The 18,771-nt window shown below is 43.7% G+C and overlaps 2 protein-coding genes and 3 non-coding genes across 7 annotated transcripts; 4 read left to right on the top strand and 1 right to left on the bottom strand.

The window, feature by feature from the left end:
• The first annotated feature begins 13 nt into the window (after nt 1–13).
• Nucleotides 14–7,421, top strand: GNL3 (G protein nucleolar 3). The gene is made up of 15 exons (XM_047692285.1): nt 14–156; nt 1,356–1,414; nt 1,779–1,916; nt 2,026–2,139; nt 2,358–2,441; nt 3,397–3,529; nt 4,311–4,423; nt 4,667–4,790; nt 5,181–5,268; nt 5,779–5,953; nt 6,084–6,226; nt 6,309–6,445; nt 6,532–6,701; nt 7,010–7,076; nt 7,170–7,421. The coding sequence occupies exons 1-15, from the start codon at nt 144–146 to the stop codon at nt 7,250–7,252; spliced, it is 1,641 nt and encodes a 546-aa protein (XP_047548241.1). The 5' UTR covers nt 14–143; the 3' UTR covers nt 7,253–7,421.
• On the top strand, nt 3,571–3,647 carry LOC125090169 (small nucleolar RNA SNORD19). The gene has a single exon (XR_007124227.1). It is a non-coding gene; the product is annotated as a small nucleolar RNA SNORD19 (small nucleolar RNA).
• On the top strand, nt 4,470–4,551 carry LOC125090206 (small nucleolar RNA SNORD19B). The gene has a single exon (XR_007124238.1). It is a non-coding gene; the product is annotated as a small nucleolar RNA SNORD19B (small nucleolar RNA).
• LOC125090179 (small nucleolar RNA SNORD69) lies at nt 5,644–5,720 on the top strand. Its single transcript, XR_007124230.1, has one exon. It is a non-coding gene; the product is annotated as a small nucleolar RNA SNORD69 (small nucleolar RNA).
• A 77-nt stretch (nt 7,422–7,498) lies between the features above and the next one.
• On the bottom strand, nt 7,499–18,727 carry GLT8D1 (glycosyltransferase 8 domain containing 1). 3 transcript variants are annotated; one of them, XM_047692296.1, is made up of 11 exons: nt 18,589–18,652; nt 16,791–16,926; nt 14,506–14,555; nt 14,325–14,423; nt 11,699–11,912; nt 10,052–10,169; nt 9,433–9,517; nt 8,964–9,076; nt 8,421–8,587; nt 8,195–8,307; nt 7,499–8,022 (listed from the first exon to the last, which is right to left on the bottom strand). In XM_047692296.1, the coding sequence occupies exons 3-11, from the start codon at nt 14,519–14,521 to the stop codon at nt 7,832–7,834; spliced, it is 1,116 nt and encodes a 371-aa protein (XP_047548252.1). In that variant the 5' UTR covers nt 14,522–14,555; nt 16,791–16,926; nt 18,589–18,652; the 3' UTR covers nt 7,499–7,831. The 3 variants fall into 3 exon arrangements, with proteins under 3 accessions (XP_047548252.1, XP_047548261.1, XP_047548271.1); XM_047692305.1 differs by lacking the exon at nt 16,791–16,926 and having other exon boundaries at nt 18,589–18,727; XM_047692315.1 differs by lacking the exons at nt 16,791–16,926; nt 18,589–18,652 and adding an exon at nt 18,464–18,559.
• Between the last annotated feature and the right edge of the window lie 44 nt (nt 18,728–18,771).

Raw genomic sequence — 18,771 nt, 5'->3', positions numbered from 1 at the left:
GAGCGGGCGGCGGCGCTCTTTACGGCAATAGCGTCAGTGCGTGGCGCTCGAGCTTGGCCGCAATTTGCACGTGGCTGTGTGGGACGCAGATTGCTGCTGCTGCCTCTACAGTCACTGCCGGCACTGCCCTTGTCGCTACCGGAATGAAGCGACCGAGTGAGTCGGGTCGGGGAGCGGGTGTTGAGGGGCCTCTGTCTCTGATGGTCAACGAACCACCGGGGCGTTCTTCTGTGGGAATGGGGGAGCCTCCGTATAGGCCGTCGTGCTGGTCGCCAGTAGAAGCGAGGGTCGGAAGGTCCCACGCTGACCGCCGGCCTGTTTTACGAAAGATAGACAAAAGTGAGGATCACTGGGGCGCCTGGGTTGTTTAGTCCGTTAAGCGTCTTCCTTTGGCTCGGGTCATGATCCGGAGTCCTGAGATCCAGCCTTGCGTGGACTCCCTCCTCAGCGCGGAGTCTGCTTCTCCCTCTGCCCCTTACCTTCCGCCTCTTGTTCTCTGTCAAATAAATAAAATAAAGAGACAGAGGGAGTTTTTGACGAAGACAGAGAGAGTACAAGCTGGGAGAGGGAGAAGCAGGCTCCGCGGTGAGCAAGGAGACGGATGGGGGACTCATCCCAGCATCCTGGCGTCATGACCTGAGCCGAAGGCGGACGCTTAACCGACTGAGCCACCCAAGGCGCCCAGATAAATAAAACCCTTAAAGAAAAAAAAGTGAAGATGAGGCCTGGGTCTCCTGCCTAAACAGTGTCTGAGCCAGTTGCGGCCCAGGATTTTCCTCTCTTGGGCCATGTTCAGTCTGGCACTGGCCAGGTCTGAGAGCCACTTCTGAAATCCACTGTTCTGTCCTAACTTGTGATTCATGGTGTGTGCTAGGGGTGCCCGGGTGGCTCAGTGGGTTAAGCCTCTGCTTTCTGCTCAGGTCATGATCTCAGGGTCCTGGGATCCAGCCCCACATTGGGCTCTCTGCTCGGCAGGGAGCCTGCTTTCCCCTTTCTCTCTGCCTGCCTCTCTGCCTACTTGTGATCTCTGTCTGTCAAATAAATAAATAATCATTAAAAAAAAAAAAGTGCCTGCCCTTTGGGGTCACATGCTCCTGAGTGTGATTTTAGTCTACTGTGGGAAGAGAGGGAGTAAGGAAGCTGGGCTTTGTGCCAGATATACTGAGTCAAATTGTTGGAGGTTTTAGAATGGCCTATATTTACTATCCACCACATATGATTCTTAAATTAGGTTTGAGAGTTGATTAATTGCTAAATAGGAAAAGTGATGTGACGCCCCCCCCACCCCAGCACTGTCACTAAAAACGAAAACGGATCACTTGTGTCTAATCGTTTTGTGATGGGTTTCTTTGTAGAGTTAAAGAAAGCAAGTAAACGCATGACCTGCCATAAGCGGTATAAAATCCAAAAAAAGGTAAGCCTTGTGCTTGAAAGAGCTACTTTAAATGTAATGCTAAACTCATTTCTGTCATACCTTTACTCCACTAGGAGGTTTGGATTAATAAGATTTCACCTCATGAATTTGAAGTTAAATAGACTGTGTGTGGGCACAATCTTAGACATCAGGAGTATAGCTGTAGGAAAGTGCAGTAATTTGGTGATAAGTCTGTAAACTCTGATCGACATGTTAATGTCTGCAGAGAGTCTCCTGATGACATGTTTTTGCTGCTTTATACATAAGTACGTATGTTCTTTGTGTTGTTACAGTTTAACTTTTCTAGGTTATCTTATAGGTATAACCAAGTTTAGCCAGATACTGATAAGAATTTTTATAATAGGTTCGAGAGCACCATCGAAAATTGAGGAAGGAGGCTAAAAAACGGGGTCGGAAAAAGCCTAGAAAAGACCCAGGAATTCCAAACAGTGCTCCCTTTAAAGAGGCTCTTCTTCGGGAAGCTGAGCTAAGGAAACAACGAGTAAGATGTTAATTCAAACTTTGACCAAGTGATGTGTGGGTATGTGTAGCTTTTCAAAATAACACCAGGTTGCTCGGACTCACCCATTTCTCTTACGGCTTGGACACAGCTTGAAGAACTAAAACAGCAGCAGAGACTTGACAGGCAGAAGGAACAGGAAAAGAAAAGAAAACTTGAAACTAACCCTGGTGTTAAGCCATCTAACTTGGAACCTGTGAAAGAGGTACGATTAAGTGTCTTTGTGAATGAGAGTTCTGAAGTAGAAGTAAAAACACATACCTAGGGCAGGGGCGGCTTTGCCTCTTGGACAGAAAGACAGTTCCAACTCTTACTAAAAGAAATACCACTTGCAGTGCCCCTAATTAGCCATGGAAGATAGAGAATCAGGTTGTACCTGAAGTGCTAATTTTGTGTACTTTTTCCCTTGTCTTTATCTTGCAGGAATTCGGGCAGGGCAAAGCTAAGGACAAACCCAAGTCCGGCAAACAAAATCCGAAGAAGTTGTATTGTCAGGAACTTAAAAAGGTATTTGAGTCTAGGTTAGTGTCTAAAAATGGTAGTGAGGTTGAGAAAACTAGAGTCGTTCTTTTTCTGACACCAGCCCTATAAATGTGGAAGTGGAGTTCACTTGAGCTAGATGAATCCTTCAGCAAGTTGACTTATCCTGTTCTGTTTTGTTTTTGTAAAGGTTGAGAGAGAGAATGGGGAGGCAAGCAAGGGACAGAGGGAGAAGGAGAAGCAGCTTCCCCGCTGAGCAGGGAGCCCTAGTAGTAGGGTGCATCGGGGGCTCGATCCCAAGACCCTGAGATCATGACCTGAGCCAAAGGCAGATGTTTAACTGACCGAGCCACTCAGGCACCCGAGTTCTCCTGCTTTTTAGTTTGTTTATTTATTTATTGTGGTTTATTCTGATTAGGGCCTTTTTTGTTTAGCTAAAGGAAACATTAAGGTTCAAAATTTTTGCACAGGAACAATTCCCTATAAGCATGATTTACAAAAATGTTATTTTGTGTTAAAGTAACATGTTGATAGTGTGGTTTTTAAAATACAGGAAAATACGTTCCAGCAAGCAGTGTGGAAAAAATACTCTGTTGAAACCCAAGTGAAGGAAGTCAGGAATTAGAACTCCCATTCCCAATACCCATTTTCCCAAGGTTACTTCCCTGTTTCTAGACCATGATTGCTGCTCAGCAGCTCTTGGCAGGCCAGTGGGGCCTGTCAAACTACATAATTCAGTATTAGAGGGTTATATTTTCCACTTTTCAAATCCACTTTCATGGGAGACCAGAGGCTGCCAAGCAAACCTGTATTTTACTTTGCTGTGAGAAAGGATGAACATGCTAACATTCTTCATGCCAAAGTGAAAATGTAAGACCCAACTCTGAGCTCACCCTGGTGCGAAGTGGAAGATGCCCGTATACTTGTATGGAGGGTGTTGCCAGAGCAAGGAATCCTCCTCTGATAGTTTCTACCTTGCCAGGTGATTGAAGCCTCAGATGTTGTGCTGGAGGTGTTGGATGCCAGAGATCCTCTTGGTTGCAGGTGTCCCCAGGTAGAAGAGGCCATTATCCAGGGTGGACAGAAGAAGCTGGTACTTGTATTAAATAAATCAGGTGAGCAAAAGGGGATGCCTTTTATGTACCAGTGCACTAGTGAGGTATGAGGAAAACATGTGACCAGTCTTACTTTCACTGAAGACTGATAAGATCCAACTCTGACCTCAATAAAGCCAGTGCATATGGTCTTGTTGCTAAAGACAGTGCTGGGCAGTGGGATGGAGGTATTTTCTATAAGCGATAATAGGTTTCTGCTGGTTTTGTTTTGGTTTTTTGGTCATTCAGTACTTACCATCTTGTCTTATTTAAGAGTCTGAGTTTCTCTACTTAGCTTACTGTGCAATGTACTGGACATAGGAAGTGATGGTAGTTTGCCATATTCCCCACATCTGTGTAATGTCCGTATATGACGATATGAAGTGCACTTAGGAAGTACTGGTTTGAGCATCAGGGCCAGGAAAACCCAGAATGCCATCCATAGTTACTATTGGTCACTTTCGGGTAATTACCTGGAAACGCTCAGGTAATTACCTCAGAGTACATTCTGGAAACATAATTCTAGAGTTAAGTTAGTAGGGTCATAATCTATAGGTTGACTTAATTCTGAAGGGTGAGTGATGCAGAAGGGAATCGAAGAAATACTGAGGTGTAGATACTGAACTCGGTTAAGGTAAGGACAGCATGGTAGGGAGTTTACCCTCTTCCCATCTTCCACTTAAATCCTTCTGAAAAAACTGTGAAGAGACAAGAGTAAAATCCAAAGTTTATCAGATAGTGCTTATTCATGTCAACAGAATGACCATATTGGGGTGTGTGTTTTATTCCTAATCCCTATTAGATTTGGTACCAAAGGAGAATTTGGAGAACTGGCTAAATTATTTGAAGAAGGAATTACCAACAGTGGTGTTCAGAGCCTCAACAAATCTGAAGGACAAGGGCAAGATAATCAAGGTATTCTTTTTGGTCCGTGGTGGGAAGTATGGTTCTTTCAGATTTTGGATGGCTGAAATATGATGAGTATACAAAATCTTGATTAACAAATGAGAACTCATAAGATCCAACTCTGATTTCATCCAGAGATAATCTGAAAGATAATAGTGTGGTGATTTTAATAGCTGGGCTCTGGAGCCAGATTGCTTGGGTTTTATTTGGTGGGGTATCAGAAGTAGTTAAATTAATTACATGGAATTTTAGCATTTGAAGGTAAGGAAGAGAGCTCCATTCAAAAGCGAAGTCTGTGTTGGAAAAGATGGCCTTTGGAAGCTTCTCAGAGGTTTTCAGGAAGCTTATGGCAAAGCCATTCAGGTCGGAGTGATTGGTGAGTTTCAGTTCTTATCTCTTACTTGGCCAAGGTTTTACTCATGTTAACAGTGTATTGGGTTGGTGCTCAGTAAAGGGCTTGTTCAAACATTAGCTTCTTGCCCACTTCACCGAACACAAAAAAATTTTAATTGCTGCATATTTCAGTGCTGTGCACTGTAGGAGTTTGGCTTCTGAAAGCTGGTTTGTTAGAATTAATCATGTTTTCCTGCTCTGATTACTTGTGCAAGAAATGAAGATGCTAAGATTGGTCTTAGTGTTTAAGTGAAGACACTCAGATCCAACTCTGATCTTGCTGCAAACATCAGGCAAACCCAAAATAAGGCAATGGAAATTTTATAATTACCAATACATAATTCCTCTTGTCCTGTGGATTTGCCATTTGTAGGTTTCCCAAACGTGGGGAAAAGCAGCATCATCAATAGCTTAAAACAAGAACGGATATGTAATGTTGGTGTATCCATGGGGCTTACAAGGTAAAGTGAGTTCTTCCAGAATTGTGATAGTTCATTATAGATGAGTAAATATTATTTTGTTTTGGATAGCTCAAGGAAGACCATTTTCTATTTTTTCTTTAGAGGTGTGAGTGAAAGGAGCGGGGATAAGTCAGTGCTAGACTTAGGGAAGAACTGATTAGCGTGGAATAGCTCCCATCTAGTTGGAAAGACAAGTAGATTGAGAGAAGGGGAAACTGCCTCAGAAGAAGGGATGCTTGACCCCAACTCTGAATTGAAGTCAGCCAGGTGGAGGGGAAATCTTCATGGCAGAGCAGACAGCGTGTGAGGTCAGCATGTAAGCTATACCATGTGTTTGTCTTCGGGAGGGGAGGAGCACTGTTAGAGTTTCCGACAAACATGAAGCAGATGATGAGGAACCGGATCTGACAGACTGTGCTGAGTTTGTTCAATCCAACCCTGAGCTTCGTGTTGTCTCTCATCCTCCAGGGAAACCAGTGCTCCCGTCAGTTACCATCCCTCTTGTTCCAGGTGCGTGCAGGTTGTCAGCCTGGACAAACAAATCACCGTCCTAGACAGTCCAAGTTTCATCGTGTCTCCACTGAACTCTGCCAGCGCACTTGCTCTGCGAAGTCCAGCAAGTATTGAAGTGGTGAAACCGGTGGAGGCTGCTAGCGCCATCTTGTCCCAGGCCGATGCTCGACAGGTAGAAGAACCCCCCCCCCCCTTCCGTTGCGCTCTTTTTCATCATAAGCATTTTAAGTAGAGGATTTTCAAGATTTTTTTTACACTCTATCAGATGAATGACATTTTCAGTTTTTCTTCCTTTTTTAAAGGTGGTACTGAAATTTACTGTTCCAGATTTTAAGAATCCTCTGGAATTTTTTACATCGCTTGCTCAGAGAAGAGGACTGCACCGAAAAGGTGGAAGCCCACATTTAGAGGGTGCTGCCAAACTGATGTGGTCCGAGTGGACAGGGTAAGACTTCTTTCTTTTGGTATTTTGAGGATCACATGGAATGAAGTAACTGATTTTTGACAAACCTTGTGTTTAATACCAGTGCCTCCTTGGCTTACTATTGCCATCCCCCTACATCCTGGACTCCTTCTCCACATATTAATGAGGGTGTTGCGACCAGCATGAGACAGGGCCTTAATCTGGAAGAACTGGAAAAGAACAATGCACACAGCATACATAGTAAGTTTTGTATTGACAGTCGTCACTGGCTGACAGGCCAGTAAAAGGTCTCCTCTATTTACATGAGCACTTTGTTCCTTCCCTAGCTATCAGGGGCCCTCGTTTAGCCAGTAGCATCCTTTTCCAGTCTTCGGGTCTGACAAATGGAATAATTGAGGAAAAGGACATACCGGAAGGGCTGCCAAAAGAGAAAGAGAAGCAGCAGCAGGAGGAGAGGGAGGACTACAGTGACCAGGACAGTGTTGAAGAAGCTGCTGTAAGTATGTTGCCTGAGTTGCTTAAACTGAAGGAAGTTTTCAGGCATTATAATTTCTAACAAATGGGAAGGGGCTGAAGGGAGAAATTAAACAGTACGTAATAGATTACAAAAAAACAAAAACCAAAACAACAACAACAACAAAAAACCAACCCTTAAGATTTAGGTGTTTAAAGCTTGTAATCATTAGTCTCAATTTTGTGCATCCCATTATGTGTACCTTCCAGGTCTTTTTCCAGATACGCAATTCCTTGGATTAATGGCAGACAAGGGTTACTAATCTCATACTATTTCTCTTTGTTCCACAGGAAAAGAGCTCAGACATGTGTGGGGCAGAAGAGGCCTGGGAGGCATTGCCTGAAGAGTCTCAAGCAGGTGGGGCAGCTTGGGTGGAGGGATTTACTAACAAAGCAGCATGGTATCAAATTGCCTATTTTCTTAAAATCTCTTTTCTTTTCTCTAATATAGATGAGTCAGCACTATCTTACATCTCAGATAAAATGACTGAAGAGGAAGATGATGCTTATGACTTCAGTACAGACTACGTATAAGAGTCCTTTCATAAGGTGGCTTCTTAGCATTTTGAACAGACTGCTAAGCTGTTATATTGTGTGTGATGGACCAGTTTGTTTTACAGTATGATGTAAACTGTAAATTTTGTAAATATGTATCATACATTTTTTAAAATACGGCAATTAAAAAAGTGTCTTAGTTCTATAAGAAGAGAACTTCCCTCTTATACAGTGAGTGAATAGAAGCATAATCAATTATCTGGAAACAAAAAATCAAGATACCTATTGAAAAATGTAGGTTTCACTTTATTAACAGCTCAGACCACAGGTTAAGGTTACAAAATTAAAACCAAGCAGCAGTGTTGAATTAGCTGTACCATCCCTGTCATCCATTCACCTCTGGTCATTCAGCATGGTAGTAAGCAAACACTTGGTAAGGCAGATGGGAAACATTTATGGTCTGTTAGCCAGGGTGGGTAGTCTGTCCTCTTTACCCAGCTGAAATGTCCTTTTTTCCATGGGCTGCCACAGATTGGCTTGGAAGCCTTGCAGCTGTTACTTCCCACACATACTGTCTTCCAGGATTTCCTGAGAAATGCTTATAGCATAAATTACATTTTATTTTATATTTGAGATCTCCATATGTCTTCGGATCAGGCTGAATTTGCCTGTCGGGTCTGGAATATACCATTTTTCCCAGACATCAGAATAGGAAGCAGTTCTTCCCCATGGCTTAAAGTGACCATTCCAATGGAGTAACTTGGCAGCCTTTACAAACTGGGGTGAATATCGTTTTCCAGCACTGGAACCTTACATTGAGAGAAAAAGAGCCAAATGATCATACTAGTATTAGTCAGAAATAAGAATGCTACATCAAACTGGAGAAGACTTAAAGGTAACTAGGTAGATCCCGTCCCTGAGAATAGTCCTTCAATTAATTCCTTATTAGCTTAGGCCTTTTGGTGGATTTTTTCGACTTACCAAGGTGGCGGACATTCCACATGGGGTCGATGGTAGAGTGTTGTTGATAAAATACGATCAGCAGAGGAGGTGTGGTGGTGCTGCCAGCCAGCGTTCTGCTGTACAGCCCCTCTCTTGGGAGAGAGAACAAATGGAAGGTGTTAGTGGAGAATCCTGACAAATTAGTCTTAAGACTCCCCCAGAGTTGAAATAAAGGTCTTCACAGGGTGGTCAGCTATCTACTTACTCTACATTGAGTTTCATCCATTTTTCCAGCTGGTTAGTTATATTCTGTTTTCTCCATTCTGTCAGGTTTGCAACAAAAACTCCAGGATTAAATGAGCAGGTGCTGGCTTTCATGGAAAGTTTACGAATTCTTTCCTTTTTGTAGTCAAGATAGCCGATGTAATTGTACTAAAACACAGATGGGATATATAGTATGTTTACTGCTTCAAACAGAATAGATATATAACCAACAGTAAAGAGAAAACCTGCTTATTTAACTACTTGGATTATCAGCAGAGGGTTCCATGTAAAGGAAAGAAAGTTGACATCTCAGATTCCAAGTTAGGGTAGGAACCTAGAATAAACATACGAAGCCAGATATTCAAGGAGAGTTAGGTTGTCATGTTCACTGATGAAGCCATAGGAAAGCAGCCTTGAGTTCTGGGATGAACTGAGGAATGTAAAACAGCAAAAAGGAAAGCTCCCTGACTTTGCCGCTTCCCCCCATTACCCTGCGTTATAGAGCATGGAAGTGTCTGAACAAGATCCCCAATAAGTAACTCACTTGGTTCCCTGCTCCACGGATGACAACTTTGGTAGAGGCTGAGTCGCAATCTTCTGAAAATGCAGCTGCGTGTCCTGGCTTCAGTGGTGTATTATAAAGGGCAAGAATGTCCCCTGAAATAGACAGAATTTAAGATTTACACTTCTTTGTTGTTAAGATTTACGCTTTAAGTTGCCTCAAGATGCCCACTCCTCAGGGCGCCTGAGTGGCTCAGTGGGTTGAGCCTATGCCTTCAGCTCAGGTCATGATCTCAGGGTCTTGGCATCGAGCCTGCTTCCCCCTTTCTCTGTCTCTGCCTGCCCCTCTGCCTACTTGTGATCTCTGTCAAATAAATAAATACAATCTTGAGGAAAAAAAAAAAAAGATGCCCGCTCCTCCCAATTAGGATGACCTTTTAGAGGATACTAAAACAACCACAACCGCCCACACTCTGGACAAGAAAAGCACCAATGGTGACAATCTTTGGTACCTTGCACAATTATATCATCATCCATATAAATGGCCTTCTTTGCACTGGGAACCAGAATTGGCAAGTAGAACCTAGCAAAGGTTAACTGGGAAATAAAAAGGAAAGAGGCATTGGCTTAAGATTTGTCAGTGGCTGTGCGTTTATTAGAAATTCCCAGAATGCTGCTTGTGCCCATGCAGGAGACAGCAGAAGGGCTCAAGAACCACCCCACCTGGGCCCCCCAGGGAGCTACTTGCAGTGTGCCCAGTTACTCGGGCATTCCAGTCCTTTTCTAATACTGCTGACCCTTGAACAATGCAGGGTTTAGGGATAACGGCCCCCTGGACAGTCAAAAATCCACATAAAACGTCACTCCCCCAAAACCTGATAACCTACTATGGACTAGAAATCTTACCTAGAATATAAACAGTCAACATATTTTGTGTTACATGAATTATATACTGCATTGCAATAATGTAAGCTAGAAAAAATGTTAAAATCAGAGAAAACATTTACAGTACTGTATCCAAAAAATCCATATTGAAAAAATCTGCATGTAAGTGGACTCCTGTAGTTCAAACCTGTGTTGTTTTAGAGTCAACTAAACTCCCAAGTACAAACAAGGATGCAGAGAACTCACTGGTTTTACGGATTCCCCCTGGTCAGGATCCTCCTTTACTTTCCCTTCCAAAAGTTTAGTGTCAAAAGTCACAATTTTGTACCTGATGCTTTTCAAGGTACTGCTGCTGAGCCAGGACCTGATGAAAATAAAGCACCAAATTTCAGTTTTATATAACCATGTCCCCAAGACTACAGCCTTCTCTGTGCCTTCCAAGGGTACAACGTAAGAGGAACCCTGGTGACCAGATAGGTGTCTTACAGCCCCTTCACCTATGCAAACCTTCGTTTCTTCACCAGCAGTGAGGGGATGCCCACCCACGTCCCTGCCTGAACCAAGATTCTGTGGTGATGGATAGAGCCCCTACTGGGCTGACACTTTGGATCACTAAACTCCCTGTGGAGTTGAGGACACCCCATTACCACATGTGGTCCAACTCTTGTCTCCCCATATACATGAAGAAAAGTCAGAATATGATGGCAGTGAAAGCTAATTATCAACAAAGTGGGAATCACCCCATTTTTATACTCATTAATTCACTGTAATGACTAATTCTTACAAGTCTAAGGTATTGTCTCTAAGAAAAGTCTATATTCTCTAAGGTAGGTACTGCACATTCTTTCTGTAGCTATTCTAATGTAGTACTTGTTTCTACATTTTAGATGGGTTTGGAGTTTTTAAAATATGGGGGAAAAAAGTCATCACAATTTTCTCAACTAAACATGAACCATGTAGAAAGCCACAAGGACGGGAATGTTTCAGAACTTCGGCAACTGGGGCACCTGAGTGGCTCAGTTGTTAAGTAGCTGCCTTCAGCTGAGGTCATGATCCCCGGGTCCTGGGATTGATCTCCGCATCCGGCTCCCCACTCAGTGAGGAGTCTGCTCCTCCCTCTCTCTCTGCCTGCCACTCTACCTACCTGTGCTCTCTGTCAAATAAAATCTTAAAAAAAAAAAAAAACAAAAAAAACAGCTTTGACAACTGTTAACCTGTTAGACAAGATGTTTCTTTGACTAAATTTCATAAATCTGAATTCAGAGCATTTTTAAGACCTAGGTGAGTTTTTGTTAATCAGCTTAGGATTCTACGATTAGTTACAGCAATTGTAGTAAGGAACATTTACTGAATGATTATTATTAGTGTTTTTTATATATTTTCTCATTAAGTTGGGTATTTTCACCCCACACTTAGAGATGTGGAAATGGGCTCCAAGGGGTTAAATAAATGTTCCCCGATCACTCTGGGCCAGGATCCAGATTCTGTGTCCGCTCACTTCACCACACCACCTTGCCATTGCTCGCCCGTCCCATCCCACTCTAGACTTAGAGTACGTCCATGAAATAAGGAAATTGTAACAGGATGTAAGTTACCATATTGCATCTTTCACCAAGAAACTCATTACCAAGTGGTATCAGCCTGATCGACAATGTGTATATGGCACAGCTGATTTACACCTTGGCACAAATTCCTTGTATTGTTTCTTCTACAATGCGGAAATGTTTATGATACAATCACATGGAAAAACATGTCATGTGCAGTTCTGATGTGGCATAATCCCAGCTGTATAGAGAAAGTATATACATATAGAAAAAAAAACTTCCTGGATTGGCAGCTGGCCTGTCCTAGAGCATCCTCTAGAAGCAGAATCATCAGGCAAGCAGAGCTCACCGGAGATGGTCTGCTGTACCATTGAGTGTAACAAGGTAGAACATCACATTGGAGCGAGTGTTGTGCTGAATGCTGTTTATAGCTGCAACGGCCCCCCCGAGCCTATCTTCAGATGCAGCAATGACCACAGGAATCTCCTCTTGTCTCCCGTCTACAGCTTGTCGGGGAACACTTGGGACAAAGTCTATGGGCTGAAACCCCACAATTCCTGAATCTGCAAAGAACACACACAAGGAAGGTATTGTGATACAAATAGTCTCATGAGATTTTGAATAGAGAGCCCAAGACATGAAAAGAGGTAAGGTGAGGACTATACTTACCTCATTCTCCCCTCATTGCAATGTGAGGTATATGGCCCAGAAACTTTTTCCTATGTGTAACAAGGCTTTTGGAAAAGCAGAAGCATTAAAAAAAAAAAAAAAAAAAAAAAAATTGGTGGACTGAATTCTGATACACTACTGGTGGGAATACAACAGAATCTTCCTAGATGTATTTCAAGAACCTTAAATGGGGGGGGGGGGCGTGCCTGGGGGGCTCAGTGGGTTAAAGCCTCTGCCTTTCCTCAGGTCATGATCTCAGGGTCCTGGGATTGAGCCCCGCATCGGGCTCTCTGCTCGGTGGGGAGCCTGCTTCCTCCTCTCTCTCTCTCTCTCTGCCTACTTGTAATCTCTGTCAAATAAATAATAAAAATATTAAAAAAAAAAAAAGAAACTTAAATGGGGGGTGCCTGGCTGGCTCAGTCGGGGAAACTGCGAATCTTGATCTCATGGTCGTGAGTTCTAGCTCCACGTCAGAGGCTGAGATTACTTGTATAAATAAGCAAACCTCAAACAGGTACATGGCCTCTAAGCCAGTAATTCCCCTTGTCCTCTCTTAAGGATAAAATCTGAGAAGTTAATCAGAAGTCACAAGTTTGTTATAATTGTGAAAACCTAGAAACAGACTAAACAGTTGTTTTTCAAACTATGAATTATGTCCCATAAATAGGCATGAAATCAGTTTAGTGTGTCACAATCAGAATTTGAGTAGGAAAACAGTTCCTGAATTGGAACAGAATTAGGAACGTATCAGACTGCATCACACACAGCAACTGTAAGTACTCTTCTGTAAGGGTTCTTTTTAGCCTTTTGTAATATACATTCATTTACATTCACTGAACACCTAATATATGGAAGGCAGTACCTAGGCACTGGGGTTGTAGCCATGAATAAAACAGACGAATCTCCGCCATCATAAAGGGCAGAAAATAAGCAAGTACTCATGATTCACTTGTGTGCTCTCTGTAACACGTTTTTGTGGGGGTGCCATCAGAAAAAGTCTGAGTCATTATACCAAGACTTTTTCCTGTGGAGACAAACTACATGGCATTAAAATTACATATGAGGAGTATCTGGGGATGCCTGGGTGGTTCAGTTGGTTAAGCTACCGCCTTCAGCTCGGGTCATGATCCCAGGGTCCTGGGATCAAGTCCCACTTGGGCTCTCTGCTCAGCAAGGAGCCTGCTTCTCTCTCTGCCTGCCTCTCTGCCTACTTGTGCACAAACTCTCACTCGCTCTGACAAATAAATAAATAAATAAAATCTTAAAAAAAAAAAAGGTACCTACCACCATGGTGACTTGCTTCAGATACAATCACATGGAAAACCTGTCATGTGCAGTTTATAGAGTGCATAATCTCATAATAGAAAAAATATATACACAGGAAGAAAAACCCAGGAAGGTACTATGCCAAACTTTTAAAGACAGTTCTCTCTAGGTAATGAAATCATGTATTCAATGAAAATTTACTGAGCACCTCCTGTGTACCGCCATCATCTATATGCACGTGAGATAAAGGAGTGAACAAATTATTCTCATGGAGCCTGACTGCTTTTTTCATTTTTATAAATGTTCCCACCAGAACATACATTCCTTTATGTACATATAATATGTATATATGTAAACATACCATGTTACAAAACACGCTATCGGAGCACTCAGTGAAGGTCGGGGAAAGCTATCAGTCTTTTCTTGCTGTGGTCAACTACAGTGTGCGGCAACCCCAAAGTGATTTTTGACAAACATCCTGAAGCCTCAAACATCCCTCAGTACCAAAGCAGGAGCAGTGTGAAAGACTAATTTAAAAGAACTGACAACAGAATTATACAGTAAAGTGGTTTTTCAATCAGCTGGGAGACTTGATGGTTTTGTGCTTAGTCCCAGTGACACTCTTCCACAGGTTAAAGGAAAGTAACAGATGAAGGAAAGTGACCACACTGACACTAGTAAACAGGACAGGCATCAAAGAGGAGCATCACTCACCTGTCCCCACCTCTGAAGCCCCCTGTGACATGCCACAGTGTGAGCAGAGAGCAGTGCACGGAGGCTCCCCTAAGGCCTCTGATGTGGTGAAAAGGATCTACCCTTAACAAACCCGTAACAAACCTCCACACGACTGGTAGAAGGGGTCGGGGCGAGGCTGCAGGAGCACGATGAGTACCTCCACTCCCTTTCCCAGAGCCTAACAGCTTCTGTAAGGACAAGAAAACTTTCTTTCCCTTTAGCCTAGTGACGTAACTTGGGATGCCGGGATACAGGGAACTCCGGGCCCTCAACAGATGCCACGGCACTAGTAAGGGCTCCCGTACCTGAAGCCTCATTCCTTAGCAAACTGCTCAGGCCGAGGAAGTTATGATGCAAAACCAGTAAGAAGAGAGCAACAGCCAGGACCAGGATGATGATGTTTACTGAAACACAGGAAAAGCCTGCATTAATCTCTTTACCTTTTGAGCAGCTATAAAAACAATGTAATCTGTACGAAGAGCATACCTTTACGGAAGGACATCTTTTTCTTCTTATATAAATATTAGTTTGTAACCCTATAAGACAAAAACAAGCCCCCAAAGTCAGCAGGTACATGAGAATTACCATCAAAATGCCTCAACACTTTTATTCAGGTAGAAACATACAGTATTTTCTGCCAGAAACTCATTTTGAATTAAGTTTCCAAGAACCCAAATTGAGATCTGAATTTTATATAGTAGTCATGATAATAAAATACTTGCAAATAACTTGGGAGAAACAGATAGCCTTGTACATTAAATGTCAGCAGATAAATTCTACCAAAAGGAATACTTGGGTGTCTAGCCACGATGAAAATGTTTTCCAAATGAATTTCTACTCAAAATTCCTAGTTAAATAAGAGATGGACTGAGTTATCTATAATCAAATAACCTGAGGTCAGCCTCAAAGGTACAAAACGTCCTTGTTCTGAGTTATATCCCACCCAGTTTTAATTGGAATTAAAGAGAAAAACATTTTCCAAAATCATTTAAAACTATAACAGAGAGAGGCACCTGGGCTCAGTCAATTAAGCATCTGCCTTCAGCTCAGGTCATGATCCCGGGACTCTGGAATGGAGCCCTGCATCGGGCACCCTGCTTGGTGGGAAGCCTGCTTCTCCCTCTTCCTCTGCCTGCTGCTCCCCCTGCTTGTGCTCTGTCAAATAAATAAATAAAATCTTGAAATAATAATAGGGGCCCCTGGCTGTCTCAGTCAGTAGAGCATGGGACTCTTGATCTATGGTTTGTGAGTTTGAGCCCCACAGCTCAAACAACATAAACAAAAATGGGGTGCCTGGGTGGCTCAGTGGGTTAAGCCTCTGCCTTCGGCTCAGGTCATGATCCCTGGGTCCTGGGATCGAGCCCCACATCGGGCTCCCTGCTCATCAGGGATCCTGCTTCTACCTCTTTCTGTCTGCCTCTGTCTACTTGGGATCTCTCTCTGTCAAATAAATAAAATCTTAAAAAAAAAAAAAGTAAATTGTAAAATAATCACAATCATAATTCAGTGGAAATGAAAATATGTGTGCAACTAAATTAAACGATCAGATTTCTACATCTACTCTGGATAATGTTTCCTTAAAAGATTTTATGCATCCAGGATACTATGATCTTACCCCTAAGACCTTTACCCTTTGCTACTTCATTCTCCCCCATGGGAGTACCTAACATTTACATAAGGCTATTAACTTCAAAAAGCACTTTGAATTATAGCATATTTCTAAAATCAAAGTAAGTTTGAATTAATTTCACTGTAGAAGTTTGTGCCTATCAGACATTGATTTCTCAAGGCCTTTGAAAAAAAGAAATATACTGAAGGATTGTTTTAAAAACTGGGGATTATCAATCACACTACAAATTTGGGAGAAAATAATTCAGACTCCCAAAGAATAATAAAAAATACACACACACTCTTTCCCTCTCTCATTTCTTTCGGAGCACTACATATAACGTACATTATACCAATGAACTTCTCTAAAGAACACACATCATTATATACCCTGAGCAGTGCGCCTCTATCACACGGTGAGCTGAGCCTTTCCTCCAGAAACTGGCTGACTAGGAGCTGCTTAGACAAAACTGTAGCATCTGCTGCTTGGAGCCAATTTCCACCAAGACTGGAAAAAACGACCTCACTTGAATAAATGTCATTTATTTAATGGTACAAAAGACAGTGTTTTAGCTCAACAATGTCAAGTAACTGTTACTTAACAGATAGTATGTGGACTGAGAGATGTATGTATCTGTGCTATTCCAGTTAGCTAGACACCAAAAACCCACAATCCTAGCAGGTACTTGATGTACTTAAGGAGATCAGCAGGGCAGAAACCACTTGCCTTGAAAACTCTTCTACAGTTATCTATATGCAAAATGCCAATTATGAGCACGTCTGATCCGCACTTTCTTTGCCGGTGCAATTCTTTGTAGTGAAATTCACTGACGCCGTTAGAAAGATTTTTCAAAACTTCACAGACGGACCCTGGCATGTCTAACAGTGGCTGTATTTTTCTAAAAGGACACAGCTGTGAACGTGATCAGCCATATTCAATTTTCCCTATGGAAATTCTTTTTTTGTTTGTTTAGAAATTATAAATAAAAACTCCACATTCCCAAATCACTCACAAAACATGCACACACGCATACAGCCAGGACAGGCATATCCAGAAATACGGGTGAAGAAACCTTAAGGAGAAAGAATACCATTTTTTTAAATTGGCTCGTCCCTGCATTAGTCCCCACATTCTCAGCAGCTGTGCATACGTTTCCACTTTCCCTCTTGTTAATATGTAGCCCTATGAGAGACCATTCCACGGATGCTCTGTAACTTAACCTCTGTTTCCTTGGTGCAGCTTCAGCAAACCCTCCCTCTCTGCTGGATCAGACCCATCAGCGTATCATGCTCTTCAATCTTCCAGTTAATTAAAAAAAAAAAAAAAAGCAAAAGACACCATTCCCCACACGCCAGTTGATCCACAGACCCATTTCTCTGCTCCCTTCCTCTAAAAGCTTGGAAAAATTTCATCTCTTGCTCCACTCCCTCTCCTCTCCAGCCAGACTTCTGTCCTAGGGTTTCATTCAAACTGATCTCGTTGAGGTCACCAAAGACCAAGGCCATCTTTCTGTCGCCTTATCCATCCCCTCAGAGGCCATCAGTAAAGTTCACCACAGCCCCTCCATTATCTCGTTTGCTTTTTTATTTCTGTGTGCCCAGACTAGAAGGTGAGCTCTATGAGAACAGAAACCGCATTGAAAGTGTTTACTGATGTAGCCTCACCACCGAAAAACCATGACTGGTATTCGGCATGTGGTATTTGTTGAACAGTCTTGTAATTAGGAGCAATGGTGGTTCTCAGTGCAGAAAGGGAACACCACCTTTGATAAGTCATGAAAATACATTTCAATATAAGGACCAGCATGGATTCCAACAAAAGAGCTCTCTCCAATGGAACCTGACAGGTAATTTCCTTTTCCCATCATATCTTATAGCTCCAACAACGTAAAGCCTTTACAGCAAATGCCACACTGTGAAGTGCGTTTAAAAAGGGATAACACAGGGTGACTGGCTGGCTTCAGTTTCAGAAGCCAGTGACTATCTCCAGGTTGTGAGTTCAAGGCCTATGTTAGGTGTAGACACTGCTTAAATAAATAAAACTTTAAGAGGCGGGGGAAGGATAGGTCTATTTCTACATACAATAGAAAGTCTATTAAGTCTCTGTCAGGCTGAAAGATCTGGAAAGGCACTAAGGATATATCCACTTTCTCCTACCTCTTCATCTGGCTAGCTGCTACTTGGTTTTCAGGACTCACAGGAGACTCTCCCAAACCCCACATTCGGCTGCACGTGCCCTGAGCTCCCACATCCCCCAGGCCTCCCTATCCCAGAATAAATCCTGCTGTCACTTATTCCTGGGGTGATGCCGTTGTCTCCCCTGACACGCTCTGGGCTCTAGGAAGGCTAGGGCCTGGTGTTGGTCACGGCAATATCCTAGGCCCACTGCGTGGCCCAGAAAAAGGTACCGTGAATGTGCCGAATGTGTGGATGAGGGCGGCAGTCCCGGGAGTGCTGAGAATCCCACCGTCTGTGACTCCCGACACGCAACACAGCAGAGAGGCCAGAGACCCGGGATTCCCAGGGCGGTTTCTCTCCGAAACCTAGGCACCCCACCTCGCTCATAGCGACAAGGGAGAGCCTAAGTTTGGGAGGTAAACACCAGCCCTGAGAGAGAGGCAGAGCGAACCCTTGATGGGTCTCTACTGGGAGGGCCCGATGCAGCCGGCGAGCACGCCGCACCGCCAACTTAGAGACTCTCCGGGTGGGAGTATCTCTCCATTCTCCTGCAGGGAAGGCCGAGGGCGGTCCCCTTTTCAAGGGGATACCCTTTCTCTCGAGGATGTGGTCCGAGGTAGTCCCCTCTAAATTCTAAGAGTCATTAGGGCCCCCTTACGCTTAGGGACGACGGGGGCGGTGAGACGCTCCGGAAGCTCCCCCCAGGCCCAGAGACACCCCACCCAGCTCTGTTAGGGTGCAGCCAAGCCGTTCTCTTCGGACGCTCCCCGCGGCCGCCCTTACCTGCCGCCGGAGGAGGAGGAGCCACCGTGTGCGCCGCAGCCCGCCCCGCCAGCTCAGCGCCGGCGCCGCAGGCCCGGGGGCCCAGTTTGCCGCCGGGCCGCCGGCCTTCCCGCACTCGCGACTGAAGCCCACCCGCTCGCTAGCTCCGCGGCCGCCGCGCACTCTGCCCACCCGCAGCCGGCC

Source organism: Lutra lutra, chromosome 1 (genome assembly GCF_902655055.1).
Source record: "Lutra lutra chromosome 1, mLutLut1.2, whole genome shotgun sequence".
NCBI lineage: Eukaryota > Metazoa > Chordata > Mammalia > Carnivora > Mustelidae > Lutra > Lutra lutra.
The sequence above is the reverse complement of the archived record's forward strand: the minus strand, read 5'-3'. Positions and strand labels throughout refer to the sequence as shown.